This window comes from Lemur catta, chromosome 8 (assembly GCF_020740605.2).
Source record: "Lemur catta isolate mLemCat1 chromosome 8, mLemCat1.pri, whole genome shotgun sequence".
NCBI classification, from domain to species: Eukaryota; Metazoa; Chordata; class Mammalia; order Primates; family Lemuridae; genus Lemur; species Lemur catta.
In genome coordinates, this window is record NC_059135.1 from 7,646,061 (window position 1) to 7,660,554 (window position 14,494).

General features: G+C 54.6%; 1 protein-coding gene across 5 annotated transcripts in view; it reads right to left on the reverse strand.

The window, feature by feature from the left end:
* Nucleotides 1-573: 573 nt before the first annotated feature.
* Nucleotides 574-14,494, reverse strand: part of ARMC9 (armadillo repeat containing 9) — a 126,505-nt gene continuing 112,584 nt past the window's right edge. For 2 of the 5 annotated variants that reach the window (XM_045559661.1, XM_045559662.1), the window contains exons 22-25: nucleotides 13,819-13,955; nucleotides 9,986-10,115; nucleotides 3,658-3,830; nucleotides 574-3,085 (exon numbers count right to left, since the gene is read on the reverse strand). In XM_045559661.1, coding sequence (XP_045415617.1) covers nucleotides 3,021-3,085; nucleotides 3,658-3,830; nucleotides 9,986-10,115; nucleotides 13,819-13,955 — 505 coding nt within the window. In that variant the 3' untranslated portion in view covers nucleotides 574-3,020. Of the gene's footprint in view, nucleotides 3,086-3,657; nucleotides 3,831-9,985; nucleotides 10,116-13,087; nucleotides 13,211-13,818; nucleotides 13,956-14,494 lie in introns of those variants that run through there. The other 3 variants (XM_045559664.1, XM_045559665.1, XM_045559666.1) reach the window with 3 other exon arrangements.

Consider the following 14,494-nt stretch of genomic DNA (forward strand, 5'->3'; position numbering starts at 1 on the left):
AGCGTCTGGGGAGATGAGGAATGGTCAGGCCCACAGGCCACCCAGCCACAGGCTGTGTGGTCAGGGACACGGAGGGCCAGGAGGGTACCCCCAGATCCTGGGCCAGGATCACGGTGAGAGGGGGAGGCATTCACCTTGCACACAAAATTTAAGGCGGTATGCTGAAACTCTGTAATCAAGATAAATACTGTAATATTTTAATGCAGTATTTAAAAAAATCAAATTGGCAAACTATAGCCCACGTGCCAGCTGCCTATTTTTGCAATAAGTCTTATTGGAATCGTTGCTGGGATTAGGGTTAGGCAAGCCAGGTAGAGTCATCCAAGTACAGGGTCAGATTTGTTTTTATTAAAAAGTTTGATTAAGAAAATCATGGATTTGTTTTTTGCATTAACCTTATTTGTGCATTTGTTTTTTTTTTTATTTAGCTCTTGATTTGGATCAAATCCTTCCCAACCTGCTGACTGGCCCCTGATACCTGACTGGATTGCAAACCTCTAAATGCCTCTTACATCCCCACCAAGGCCCCAGTGTGACCTTGCTGGGCAGTTACACCTGCTGAGAACAAGGCCAATGAGCTCACGCACCACCCGAAAGAAATCAGGGGTGCGAGGTGACTGGAGAACTGGGACCAGCGTCCAGGGCCAGAGGTGCCCGGTCCCCCTGAAGGCTCACCATGTTCCACAAGCTCCTGAGACTCCTCTTTGTGGCGTCCCTTGATAGTTCTCATGGGCAAATTTTAGGAGCTCTCTGATTGGATCTCCAGATCACTTTTAAAAATGTTTTGGTTTATTTGTGTGTTTGATTTTTTCCCCCTCGATTGTGTTCATGTTCAACCTCAGTTAACTCACTGAAGCCAGTGATGGCTGGACTATTGATGAATACGTTGTTGGGTGTTTTACAAAGTATATCTCTAGCCTTTGGCCTTGGAATGTGGAAACATGTGCCTGGGAGTAGACTCTCCCAGGGGTGTGGTGCAGAGGCCTGGGTGGTATTTACAGAACTTTCCCTGGAAGAACCACCCAGCCCTCACCTGGTAATCTCAGTGTATTTTGACCCTAAATTGGATACTCCTCTCTTCTCTAAAAAACTATCTTTTCTTCTTCCCAAATGACCATTTACAAATCAGACTTCAGCTCTTTGGTAGGCTTGAGGGAGAAAGCGCCGTTGCCTTTGTACCAGGGAGACTCTGGGCTGAAGCTGATGACTGTCCCACCCCCACCAGGTTTCTGCGGCTCCCGTGCCAGGGCAGGGAAAGGCGGTGCCAGGCTGCGGCATCTGAGGAATCTGCAGGGGAGAGGATTTATTGGTGGGACCGGGATAGATTTTTCCATTACGCTCCTTTGCTGTTCATTTGCAACCACGCTACACCTCTTCAAAGTTTCACCATAAAGTGATTCCATTTCAGGGACCTACTTTTCCTCTCTGGCCTCACTGACAACACCAGCCACTGCAAAACACAGTGCTTATCCTTTATGTACGACCAGCGGGACCACAGAGATGTCCCTACCGAAGGGCCTGGCCAGGGCAGATCAAGTGCCTCGGGGAGAGCACGCAACTTTGTTTTCATTTCCCTTCTCGCACACACAGAGGACCATCCAAATGCGGATTAAGTGTATTTGACTTTATGGCTTGGGTAGCATTCAGGACACCTGTGCCGTGCTGGCCCTGAAGGCAAACATCCTTCCCCTGTCCTGAGACGTGGCCCTGATGACACCTGCAGCCTTCCCGGCAGCTGGGGTCGTTTTGCCAGGGGGGCTGTTTGCGTTCATGGTCCCAACGGAGGGAGGGAAGCAGAGGGCATTCCCTGGTCAAACTGCTTGACCTTCCATGGCCTTTAAAACACGTGTGCAGAAGCGCGGGGCTGCTTTGAGGAGATCAGAACACACCAAATTCTTTATCACATTTTAAAAGAGGAAGAAAATACAAAATCTGTTGCTGAGGCACATGGCTTGAGAATGAGCTTCCCTTATTCTAAATCCCTTCTGTTGCCAGGCAGTTGGTCTGAGTGAGGAGAGCTGGCGTCCGCCAAGGCGGACTGGTCTGCAGTCTCGGGAAAGGCCCCGCTGTTGGGGCTCACGGCTCCGGTCCGCCCTCACCAGCCTGCGAGATGGAACCGGCCCGCTGGCCTGGTCACCGGCCCGGCCTTCCACCTTGTCTGCCCGGCCGGGGCTGCCGAATCCACAGCCTTCTGCTCCTGGGGCCAGAAGGTCTCCCGAGGGCCAGGGTCCTCCCTGCCCTCCTCCCAGTGTGAAGGGTGAAGAGGAAACGCCCCCTCCAGGGGGGCAGTAGCCGGCTCTCCCCAGCCCTCCTCTCGGGGCTCTGCCCTGAGGCTCCCCCACCGCCCAGTGGCTGGTAGACAACTGTCCCTTCACATCCGTCACCTGCAGCTGCCACCCGGCTCAGAGTGGGAAGCTGTGGTCCTCGGGCAACGACGGTGACACCCGGGGAAAGGCGCCATCCTCACTTCCTGTAGGACTGGCTGCCTAGAGAGAAAAGCCAGAGCGAGATGCCAGCGCCCAGCGGCCCTGCACAGAGCCCCTCTGTCCCGTCCCACAGAACCCTTCTGTCACCGGCTCATGTACAACGGAGTAAAGAGAACGCTCCCTCCCACAGGTCACCTGCTTTGTGGCTGGGACACTTGTTTGGCCACACTCTTTCCTCACAGGAAGCAGGCTGCTCGGTGTGGGTCGCTCAGTGACACAGGACACATGACATCCTCCACTTGCTGAGCTCCCCACACCAGCTCGGGTCATGTCACGCTGTTGGCTACGGGCTCCCCTGGCCGGGTGCTCTCCGGGCCCTCCCCGTACCCGCCGCACTTCCTCTGGGCCTGGCCTGTGTTTCCCAGCGGGAAGAGGGGGGCCTGTACCCACACTTCTAGCCCAGCGGGGCCCCAGCTGACCAGAGTGCCAGGGTCAGGAAGGTGGGGGGGCAGTCACAGAACCGCATATCCTGAGGGTGACTGATTTTGCGCTGCCTGACGTTCTTTTGTTCTGTCCTTTTGTTTTCCCTCATTTTCAGTAAAGCCCTTTAGAAAGGTCCAGCCCTGCCTGAGGGGAGGGAGGGGTGTCAATTGGCGAGGCTGGAAGGGCAGAGAGAGAGAGAGACAGAGAAGTGGTCCTTACAGTGAGCAAAAGGGGGAGAGGGAGGCCCCGGGGGCAGAGTAGGGGCCCTTGGGTGCTCCTCACACTCAGGCCCTTCTGTCAGCCCCTCATCTAGCCGGGGAGCAGCCTCCTGCTTCTGCTTGACTCAGAGGACACCTGACCAGCGGCTGGGCCCAGCAGGGACAGAGGGCAGGTCAGAGTTGCAGGGACGACCCTGGTGCAGTGGGGACAGGTCAGGGCTGACTTTGCACACCCCACAGAGCAGGGACTGATCTCACAGTGATGCTGTCTGGAGGTCTCACTCCCCAGCTGGTGTATGGACCACTGGGGCTGATGGCAATTTAGTAAGGGGAAGATTAATGAACCGGTCCCTAGGGCAAAGGAAGACACTGGTCAGGGCCTGGTCCTGTGGAGCAAGGAAGCGGGCCTTCCCATCTGCCGCTGGGCACACAGAGGAGGGCCCTGGCCCAAACGTGGCAACAAAATGCCCTTCCCTCCGGGGTGGCCAGTGGCCCAGCTCCCCCACCAGCCAGGACCCAGGTTGACTTACTGTGCAGGCCCCTCGTGGAGGAGGCCATGGAGCTGGGGCGGCTGGCCTGCTGGGGGCCACACGAGGAGAATTGAGGAGCCAGAGCTGACAGCTTTGCCTTGGGGGGGTTCCGGTCCAGGATCTCTGGAGTCTGGGGTGTCCGAGGTTTGCAGGTGAAGGCCGATGTAAGTTCCCTAGAATGAAATGTGCAGTCTAGAGTCGCAGCTACTGCACGGTTCGAGACCACAGGAGCAGGAAGAACGACTCCCCTGACACTGGCAAATGCCAGGCAGGCACTGTCCCAGGCACGGGTGGGGAGGGAACAACGGGCACCAGTGGGAGAAAATGCCTGCCCCCACGGAGCTCTCAGCCCTGCTTCACTTCTCTCCAGCAAGTTCCCTGGCACTTTGGGAGCCTCAGCTTCCCCACGTGTGCAACGTCCACAGAACCAACAGCTGTGCCCATTTGGTGAGGGCGCAGGCTGGGCCCCGCGTGAGCACCACAGGTGGGGGTTATTATCTGGGGCACTGGGACCTGCGAGGAAGCAGTGGAATTTTTTGGTTTGATTGGTTTCTAATATGCCCTCCCTTTTTTTTTTTTTTTTTTTAGCATTGAGAATATATCACTTTAATAATTAGAAAAATAATACTTAAAATATCTGAAAAGTCTCCAAATTCAAATTAGGAAAAGACTGCTCATAAAAACTGCTCATACTTTAGGAGGTCTTCGAACCAGGTTCAAAACAACAGGGGGATTCAGCCCTATTAAATAAAACATTAAAAATAACCTGCAGGCCAGGCGTGGTGGCTCACGCCTGTAATCCTAGCACTCTGGGAGGCTGAGGCGGGAGGATCGCTCGAGGTCAGGAGTTTGAGACCAGCCTGAGCAAGATCGAGACCCCATCTCTACTAAAAATAGAAAGAAATGATCTGGACAGCTAAACATATATACAGGAAAAAAATTAGCGGGGCATGGTGGCACATGCCTGTAATCCCAGCTACTCGGGAGGCTGAGGCAGTAGGATCGCTTGAGCCCAGGAGTTTGAGGTTGCTGTGAGCTAGGCTGACATCACGGCACTGTAGCCTGGGAAACAGAGCAAGACTCTGTCTCAAAAAAAAAAAAAGAAAGAAAAAGAAAAAAAATTGCAACATTAAATAAAGTTTATATGGTCTAGCGAGAGAGTTTCCTTCCTTTTTAAACCTGATAAGTAATTGTACATATTTATGGGGTATAGGCTGATATTTTGATACATGTATACAATGTGTAATGATCAAATGAGGTGGTTTTCTTTTTAATAGTATTTGGTTCAAATGTTTTTTTATCTTGCTATTCTGGTTTTGATATTTTGTCATTGTAACAGTTAACAAATTTTAAATTGTGGTAAAATAGACATAATATATATCATCTTAATCATTTTAAAGTGTAGCCCTACCATGTTTTAAGAAGGAACAACAGAGAAACTAGTATGGACTGTTCACGTGGACATCAGCGGCTGTGACTGGCAGTGAGCGGGAAGGGCAGGCGTCAGTGCCGGCTTAGCTGGGCCCGTCCCCACACGTGGTCTGGGAGGGAGGCCGCCCTCACAGGCATGCAGGGGCCGCGCGGGTCCAGGAGGGACAGCTGGCTTCACATACGTGCCTTAAAGCCAACGGGCAGCAAGGTCAAGTTTAGAGTCAGGGGTCAGCTGTGGTGAGTCAGCAAGAAACAAAAGGAAACAAGGCTTGGGCAGGAATCTACCGTGTCCCAGCCCGAGGATAACCAGAAAGGGACACCAACCTTCTGGAGGGCAATCTGGCAGTGTGTACCAAGGCCCTTATGTGATGGTTATTTTTATGTGTCTACTTGGCTGGGCCACAGTACCCAGATATTTGGTTAAACATTATTCTAGATGTTTCTGTAAAATTATCTTTTGGATGAGATTGACATTTAAATCTGTGGACTTTGAGCAAAGCAGACTGGCCCCCATAACGTGTGTGGGCCTCATCCAATCAGGCGAAGGTCTGAACAGGAAAAGACTGACCTTTCTCACAAGAAGGAATTCTGCCAGCAGACGGCCTTTGGACTTGAACTGCGATTCTTTCCTGAATCTCCAGGCTGTTGGCCTACCCTATCAGTTTTGGACTCGCCAAGCCTCTACGATCATGTCAATTCCTTAAAATAAATCTCTCTCTGTATATACATATGCACGCATTGCTGGTTCTGTCTCTCTGGAGGACCCTTAGTGACACACTTTAAAAGCCAGCCTCCCTGTTCCCCTCCTGGGACGTGGCCTTTGTTGGGTCAAGGTAATGATTTTGCTGGGAACGAGCATCCTCAGATGCGTCCCCGTTGGCACTGGAGAAGGTGGCCCTCGGCAGAGCACCAGGGAGCAGCCCCTTGGCATGGCAGGGCCCACCCTCAGGCGTCCCTCCAAACCACCTTGGGGGCTGCTACTGGAGGTGGTTATGTTGACCAAGGAGGCTGGGCCACTGTCACTGGACCCTGCAGGGGCTATGAAAGGACACTGTGGGAGGCAGGGGCGCAAGGCTGTTGGGAAGGGCCAGCTGAGCCCCAGGTGGCCTCGGGCTCCTCCATCCCCCAGCGAGGTGCGCTCAGCCGGGAGCCAGAGCCAGGAAATGGCGCTGGCTGGGCAGGAGATGAGGGCAGACGGGCAGAGCAGAGAAAGCACGTGGGAAGGAAGTGCAGCACGGTAGTCACCTGTGACTTGGGGAAAGTCAGTTGACGCAGAAACACAAGGCACTGGAAAGAAGGGTAAACTCTGGTATATGTGCAAACTGGGAGGCTCCCTGCAAGATAGGTGATTACTTATTAGCACAGCCTGGCCCTTAGATGATCTCAGCCCATCAATGGGGACATTGTGTTGGATGGGAAGAGCAATGAAAGACTCTGGAGAGACTTAGCCTCTGCTGGTGTCAGAATGCTGCTGAGTCATGATCCTCCCGCTCAGCATCTCCCAGGCAGCGGCTCCTGTGTCCCTCCAGCGTGCACTGAGGCCCAGACAAAGCACTCAGGGGTCCCCTAAGTGGACTCTGCTCTACAGGTTCATAACCGGCCCTCAGTCATTGCCGCAGACCTTTCATCTGAGTTACAACACACTCCAGAGAGGGGCGGAGGTGGGGAACTGCGGACAGACAAAGGCAGATATAAAGCAGGTACACAAACAGTTCACCTGTGTGTACACAGACACTCACAGCTCTCCTATCCTCATTTCCCTGAATCCTTGTTCTTAATTTGCTGTTTTTTTAGCTGGATGCACTGTACGTGTCATTGTAAGCTGCTATGTATCCTTAGGGGACAAATGTGAGCGGAAAAAGCACTTATGTAGACATACATAAAGTCTCTTTCTTCTTGTTTTTACTAATCCACAATACTCGCAAAAGCATCACTTCCTGTCCGTGGCAGGGCAGGATCGTGGACGCCATTTGCTTGTGATCCTGCCCTGGGACCCTACGGGACACGAGGGCCTCGTCAGGGGAACCCACTGCCCGGCCTGTGCTCCGGCCACCTGGAGGCAGCTTCCAGGCAAACGCCCTCCCCCGGCTGGGGCTGCTCTGGGAGTCACAGGGCCACGCTGAGCTGGACCGACAGGCCACAGGGCAGGCCAGGGGACAGTCAAGGCAGCACTGCCATCACCATCACATTCCCAGGTGCAAGTCAGCCCTGTCCGCCGTCCCGCCGTCGGGACTGACACATTCCATGGGAGCATCTCAGCTCTTTGAGGGACATGCACTTTTTCCTTGAAAAACACATTTTTAACGCCTCGTCTGCAGGGTCTTTCCCCGGCTACTCAATGCTGAGGATTCTAAGAGGACAGGAAAAAAGGAAAGGAAAACTTTGCCATGAGGGAGGGTGGGGAGGCAGCGGGAAAGCAATTTCCCAGTGAGACCAGTTGCCGGACGCCACCAGAAGGGAGTGGAGCAGCCAGGACACCAGCGGCCCCCGACGTGGGTGCCAAGCAGCCAGAGCCATCGTCGGTCCATGTTCACCCAGACCCCGGCCCAGGGGGTTTCCACTCCCACCCAACTCTTTCTGGTCCTCACCTGAAAGACCAAGACAGCAGAGCTGGGGGGAAGCTGACGGGACAAACGTGCCCCACCAAAGTCACACAGACAGCCACTCTTTCTTCCTTTCTCCTACTTACTCGTCAACAAGTACTGTGACAGCCTGCCCTGGGCCAGGTGTGGGGACATGCGACAGACGCCTGGGGTGGAGCCTATCTCTGAGCACGGGGGAGGCAGTCATGACCATGTGACAGCTCAGTGGGACCTTGGCCCTGTGGAAGGGGACCGCGGCTGCCGTGAGCCCGGCAGCGGAGTGTGGCCTGCGTCTTGGGGTCAGGCGGGAGGAAGGGACACTCTGGTGAGATCTCAAGCGGGGCTGAAGTCAGCCCAGCAGAGCAGGTTGGGGGAGCAAAGAATATTCCAGGCAGGGGTCAGGTAGCCAGTCGCGGGGGAGGGAGAGACACAACAATGTGCACTTCTCCCTCTGTCCATCCTCTTCTTCCTCACACAGAACCCCCACACTTAAAATAAGAGTTGATCAGACTTTGTTTGCTTAAAAATAAATAAATAAATAAATAAATAAATAATAACGTAAGAGTTGAATTCAGTGGCTGACACTACGGTGAGAAACCCCTGGGTTTCGCCCCAAGGGGGGCATTTGTGCCCAAAAGAAGCTTGATGTAAGGAGGGGACATTTCCATGAAGACAGGGGTCCCTTTGAGGCCCCTGCCTACTATGAAAACAGTTATTTCTGGGGAGGGAGGGCTGTCCCCAGGGGCAAGCCTCAGGAAGGAACTCTGCATTTACAGGAAGAAAAAGAAGAGACCCAGCCCAGAAGGGCAGGTTTGGCCTGGCTGAACCTCGGGAGAGGAGCCAGTCGGCCCAGGGGGGTTCTGGCTTGCCTCTTAGAGGTCTCTAGTTTTTGAGCCCCCATATCAGGAGCGTACTGAGAGCTAGAGGACCCCCAACCGCCAGGCAAGCTCCCCTTCAGCCACCGAGAGAGGAGAGGAGGCCCAGGTAGGGGAGGAGGGAGGTGGGTCCGCAGGTCCCCAGGCTGGTCAGCAGTTGGGCTGGAGGTGCCCAGGTGCTCGGACCCCTAGGCTGCCCTCCCAACCTGCCCACCCCAGGCTGGCTCACCCTGCCCCTTCTTTCCCCTGCTTCTTAGGGACAGCTGGGACACCCGCCCCTCCCTAGCCCAGGTCCTCACGTCCTTCCTGGAGTTCCAACTCCCCCACCCCAAGGAGGATGCTGGACTTTGTGGACTGCTTGGAGGGATGGGGCTCAGCACTCTCTGGGCAACCCCTGCATTCTCTTCCCTGCCTCTTTCTCTGACCTTCTCCACTGCTGGGTGCAGGCTCTGCGGGTCTTCCTGCCTGTTCCCCCGTGGCCTCTTGAACTGAGCTAAACATGGCTCTAGCCCCAGATCTTAGTCAGGAGGTCAGCTTCTCCACCTTGAGAGTACTCTGCTTGCAGGGCGCTGAGTGGCCAGTAGGAAGGGGGTAGGGACAGCTGGTGTCCTGGAGGCCGGGGACAGGCTGGGTCTGAGACCTGGGCTGGGCCCCTCTCCCAGAGCAGGTGTCCTTAGATCCAAAAGAAGAGATTGGAAAGGTCCTTTCCAGATTCCAAAGAACCCCTAGTGTGTGCTCATGGGGTGTACAGAAAGAGGAAACATCGTTTTTTTCTGCTTGGGGGCCCAGTTTCTCTATTAGGAAGCTGACTCCTGAGCCCGACCATTTACCAACCTCCTTCTCCATCCTTCTGTCCTCCAGCCCACCTCCTCCAAATGCAAATAGCTAAGACAGGACACTGCCCCCAAGTCATCCTATCACACCTCCCTAGGATGTGTTCACCTGGCCTTTTTTTTTTTTTTTTTTTTTGAGACAGGGTCTCCCTGTCACCAGGGATAAGAGTGCAGTGGCATCATCACAGCTCACTGTAACCTCTAACTGCAGGGCTCAAGTGATCCTCCTGCCTCAGCCTCCTGAGTAGTTGGGACTATAGGCGTGCACCACCACGCCCGGCTAATTTTTCTATTTGTTTGTAGAGACCAGGGTCTTACTCTTGCTCAGGCTGATCTTGAACTCCTGGCCTCAAGCAATCCTCCCGGCTCCGCCTCCCAAAGTGCTAGGACTATAGGTGTGAGCCACTATACCTGGGCTCTGGCCATTCTTAAAACTAGTCCCTTGGGCACGTTTATGAGTGTCCTCTCCTTCCAGTCTAAGCACAGATGGCTATCAGGTAGCAGGTCCCCTCCCCTTGGGTTCCCAGGTGTGGCGGCTGTGGGGGACCCACCCCCAGAGCCCACTGGTGGAGTAGGGGACGAGTCCTTGTGACATCCCCACCCCTACCTGGTGGCCTCTCCACTGCCGGGGTCCTGGGGCACCTCCCTTGGCTGGCTGGGGGCCCCTGTGGGGGGCAGGCGAGGCTCTTCCTGACGTCCCGCTGGCAACCACTCTCCGGGCTTGGCGTCAAAGGCTGCTGGGGAGGAGGAGAGAGAGTTGAGCCCACATCTGCTCCGGAGCCTAAGGATGGTCTTTCCTGGGCTGGGCCGTAAAGCCAAGAAAAGCACGCACCCCAGGCCAGTCCATGCCGGGTCCCTGGCGCCGGTGGCTGGGGGGACTTGTTTACTGTCATGCAGCCTGGGAACTTGCCGGGCAGGGGCGCAGACCACCCTCCACCCTGTCCAGACTCCCTGGCTCCTCACAGCCGTGTTCTCAGCCCACAGAACGTGGAACTGTCCCCCTGGGCCGCCACTGGCTCGGCACCTCCACATGAGCTCCAGACGCATTCGTTTATCTGAAACTCGAAAGTTAATTGGGTGTCCGGTAGTTTAATTTGCTAAATCCAACAACCCCAGAGGTGGGGGTCTCCTCACTGAGTCGCCCGAGGCTCCTTCAGGCTGGACCCCTCCGTGCACCCACGGGCCGGGAGGTGCCCTCACCCCCACGAGCAGTGTTTTGCCGCCGAGGCCCGGGCCCTTCCCAGGGGAGCAGACAGAGAGGCCCCGACAGCAGGCCCGGGAACGTGGCTCGGGCCTGTTTCCGTGCTTTAGATGCCATGTGCCCCTTTCTGCAGCCCAGCTTTCCTCTGGTTCTGCAGCCAAAGGGGTCCATGTCACCGTAGGAGTGTGTGACAGAGCCTGGATTCACTACCCCCTTAGCCCACGCTCTTTTCGGCTCTTTCATTTTAGAAATATCTCTGCTACCTTTGTAATGTGATCTCTGTTTTGTCTTAAATATAAAGGAATCTTCCCTGCAGGTGTCCCGAAACCCATAGCAAGAGGCTTTGATAATTGTCTTTTGACCCAAACAAGAATCTATTTCTGGCATGGAACCCAACGGGTGGCAGGACAGCCTCTACCTGGAACTGGGTCTTGAGCTAGAATGTCAGGACAACGGGCAGTTGTCAGTCTGTGCTGTCTGCTCAGGGGGCTTATACTAAGGCCCAGGAGACAAGGCGTAGGAATCTAAAATAATACTTGAGAGGGTCACAGGTGCTGGGACACACAGGAGCCCATCACAACTCCGGGGGTTACGAAGCTGGCATTGGGCAGGCAAGTCCTCCAGGACCGGGGACTTCCCAGGGCAGGTGAGGCTGGGGCGGGGTGGCCAGGAGAGAGAAGGAACTTGCCTGTGAGGTCGTCTTGGTTCAGTCACCCCCTCCCTCTCCCCCTGCCCACCACAGGCAGACTTGCAGAGGCCCCACCAGGGAGCCAGGCTGGGAGCAGCCGCTGTGGGCGCCCCGGGGGCTTCCCGGGGCTTATCTGTGAGCCCATTCAGTCAGGGCTGGGCATTTTCACTCCTGGATCTAGAAAATCACAAGGCATGTGATTTTGATCTTCAAGATAGTCTTGGTTGATGGGGAAATGAGAACAGCTTTCCTCAGGCCAAAGTCTTGCCAAATTCTAAGCCGTATTCTTGGCCTTTTCCCTTGGGGACTATTTCCTCCTGGCTCTGCGGGGCTCAGTCCTTTGCAAAACAGAATGTACCTTCTGGGCCCCTGATCAAGCAGTCTGAGGATCCCACACGCTCCTCACCACGAGTCCCCCCACAGCGCTGACCGGATGCCTGGTGCCAGGGGTCCTATGGAAGAAACTCCACGTGGAAGCAGTGGTTGCCAGGGGGTCTCTGGTGGGGCAGCAAGGAGGCCTGTGGGGGCAGCAGCTTTGTGGAGCCCAAATTGGGGCCCTGAACCGGCTGGGCAGGGTGAGCGAGAGAACGGAGTGGAGGGGAGTGGGGGAGGAATGAGACAGAAAGCAGGGCGGCCCAGGGTGCCGCCAGCCAGCCCAGCGCTGCCCTCCCCCTCCCTCTGCTGAGCCCAGGCAGGGCACCTGGTGGAGGCCTGTTTGCCATCTGTGCCTCCACCCTCAGCAGAGGCGGTGAGAGGAGGGAGAGGGGTCAGGGAGAGACAGCAGTCGGCCATGGCCAAGGTGAGCAAGGCCAAGGGCAGCTGTAGACAGGCCCATCTGAGGGGTAGAAGGATGAACAGAATCTGCACCAGGCACGGGGCAAAGGCTGACTAAACGACCTAGAAAGACTTAACCTGGATGCTTGGTTTCTCCAAAGGGAGAACTTTTGTCAAGTCAAAGGATTTTCAAGGACTAAGAGTGCTGGCCCGAGGCTCAGAGCAACCTGGCAGGTGGGGGAGGGAGGGCCCAGGGTTAGTGTCCTGGACCCCAGCCGGGCTGAGCCAATAGGAGCAGGAGCGAGGAAGAGTCACTTGGAACAGGGTCTCGGTGTTCAAGCTGGCTAACAAAGTGCACCCACAGTGAGATTTGGGAAGGGCACTGCACTGGCTCCTCCTCCCCCATCCTAGGTTACAGGGAGAGGCACTGGCAAGAGCTCGTGACCTCCAAGGCTGAGTCCCCAGTGGGTGCCCACGCAGTTCATGCAAGGAGCCAGAATTTGCCGGGCCCCAGATTTGGTCAGGGCTAACATCAATTGTTCTTGAAAGAACACCAACATCAATATTGCCAGCAAGAGCAGCTGCCACTACTCGGCCATTTCTATCCATGACAACCTCATTGCCTCCACCCTACAGGTAATGGCCCGATGAAGCTTTCCCACGGATATGACCGTACCCACAACTAGGGCAAAGAGAAAGAGCCACGCTGGTGGCCATTTTGGTGAAGCGAAGATGTCACTGCTAAGTTACTCTGAATGCAATGTGGACTACCCTTTAGGAAGTCGGGGCTGCAGAACTTAAGATCATTTTTAACTCAATGGCATTTGGTTGAACTGGCAAAAATAGTTAGATCACCCAAGACCTCCACTGTGGCAGTAGAAATCTCTGGATAAATTATCGAGCTATTCACCTTTTATTGAAGGGATATTAATATTTATAGCTCTAATAAAAATGACATAAAATAACTGCTGATCAAAGTTGGCAAAACCTCTGAAACTGGTCATATTCAAGAGACCCTCCCCAAGTCCCAAGTAACCTGGCCCTGGCTCTGTAGCCACCTGCTGCTCTGAACCTGGGCTTGGAAGCGTTTGGATCCAATTGTGAGCAGATTATACGAGTTCTCAGATGTTTCTCATACTGGAATCTGATCCGCTCCTCTGTTGTTTTTCCTATTTGAATGGAAATTAGAGTCTTATCTGGCCTGCTCATAATCCTTTTAATTTCCTTTCAAAAATTAAAAAAAAAATACTTAGTACATTTCTGATTCAAAGGATATATATTTTTTCTGGCATCTAAAAAACACTTTTATCTCCCATCAGTCTCTGGTTAACTCCACTGGATGTTTCAAAACGCATTTTGGGTCTGAGTGGTTTGTGCCCCTAGTCGCACAGTTCTGACTCAGTCCAGCCTTCTCTAATAACACGCGACCGACCTCAGCCCCAGAATCTGAGGTATGAGAGCCTTGGTCATCGATCTACCTCATCCTGAGATTCCTCCTCTGAAGTTTCACAGGGACCCAGCTGTCCCCAGTCACAGATCTCGCCCCAGCAGCTCCCAGAGGGGGGCAGCAGGCAGGGCTCTGGGCAGGGGACGCGTAGGACAAGCCAGCGTCCGGCCTGGCTGTGGGCTCAGGGGCCTGTCAGCCTCGTGACACAGGCTGTGGCTCAGACCAGAGAGCTTCCCCGGAGCGGGCCCCTGTCTGCAACTCCTGCTGCTTCACAAAGATTCTAGACATCACCAGTCCCGGAGCCGCCCGGCAGGCGGCCAAGGTTCTTACATGCGGAGGCAGCGCAGGCCTCAGGAGCGCCGGGCTCGCCCTCCCCGCCGACTGCCCGCCGCGGGCCGCGCAGGGCCTGTGGGCAGCCGCTTCCGGCATGTCGGGCCGTCTGGCGAGAAGCGAGATGGTCTTCCCACCTGGGGGAAAACATGAAAAACAGCAATAAATATAGATTGCCGGGAGGTCTGTGACTGCTGGCTGTCATGAAGCATCACAAACACCGGAGGTAGCCGTGCCTGAAATTCTTTTGTTAAGCCGATTTTAGGAGATTTTACATTTTTTTAGGCTAGCCGTGGTGGCTCACACCTGTAATCCTAGCACTTCGGGAGGCCAAGGTGGGAGGAGCCCATGAGTGTGAGAATAGCTCGGGCAACATAGAGAGACCTCATCTTTACAAAAAATAAAAAAATTCGCCAGGTGTGGTGGCGTGTGCCTGTCATCTCAGCTACTTGGGAGGCTGAGGCAGGAGGGTCGCTTGAGACCAGGAGTTGGAAGTTACAGTGAGCTATGATCACGCCACTGCCCTCTAGCCTGAGTGACAGTGAGACCCTGTCTCAAAAATAAATAATTAATTAAATAAACCTTTTAAAGGGTATTGGTGGAAACTGAGAGGCTGACCCTGGAAGTAGTAGCCTTACTTCACCTTTGTGAATTCACAGGGACACAAGGCTTAGTA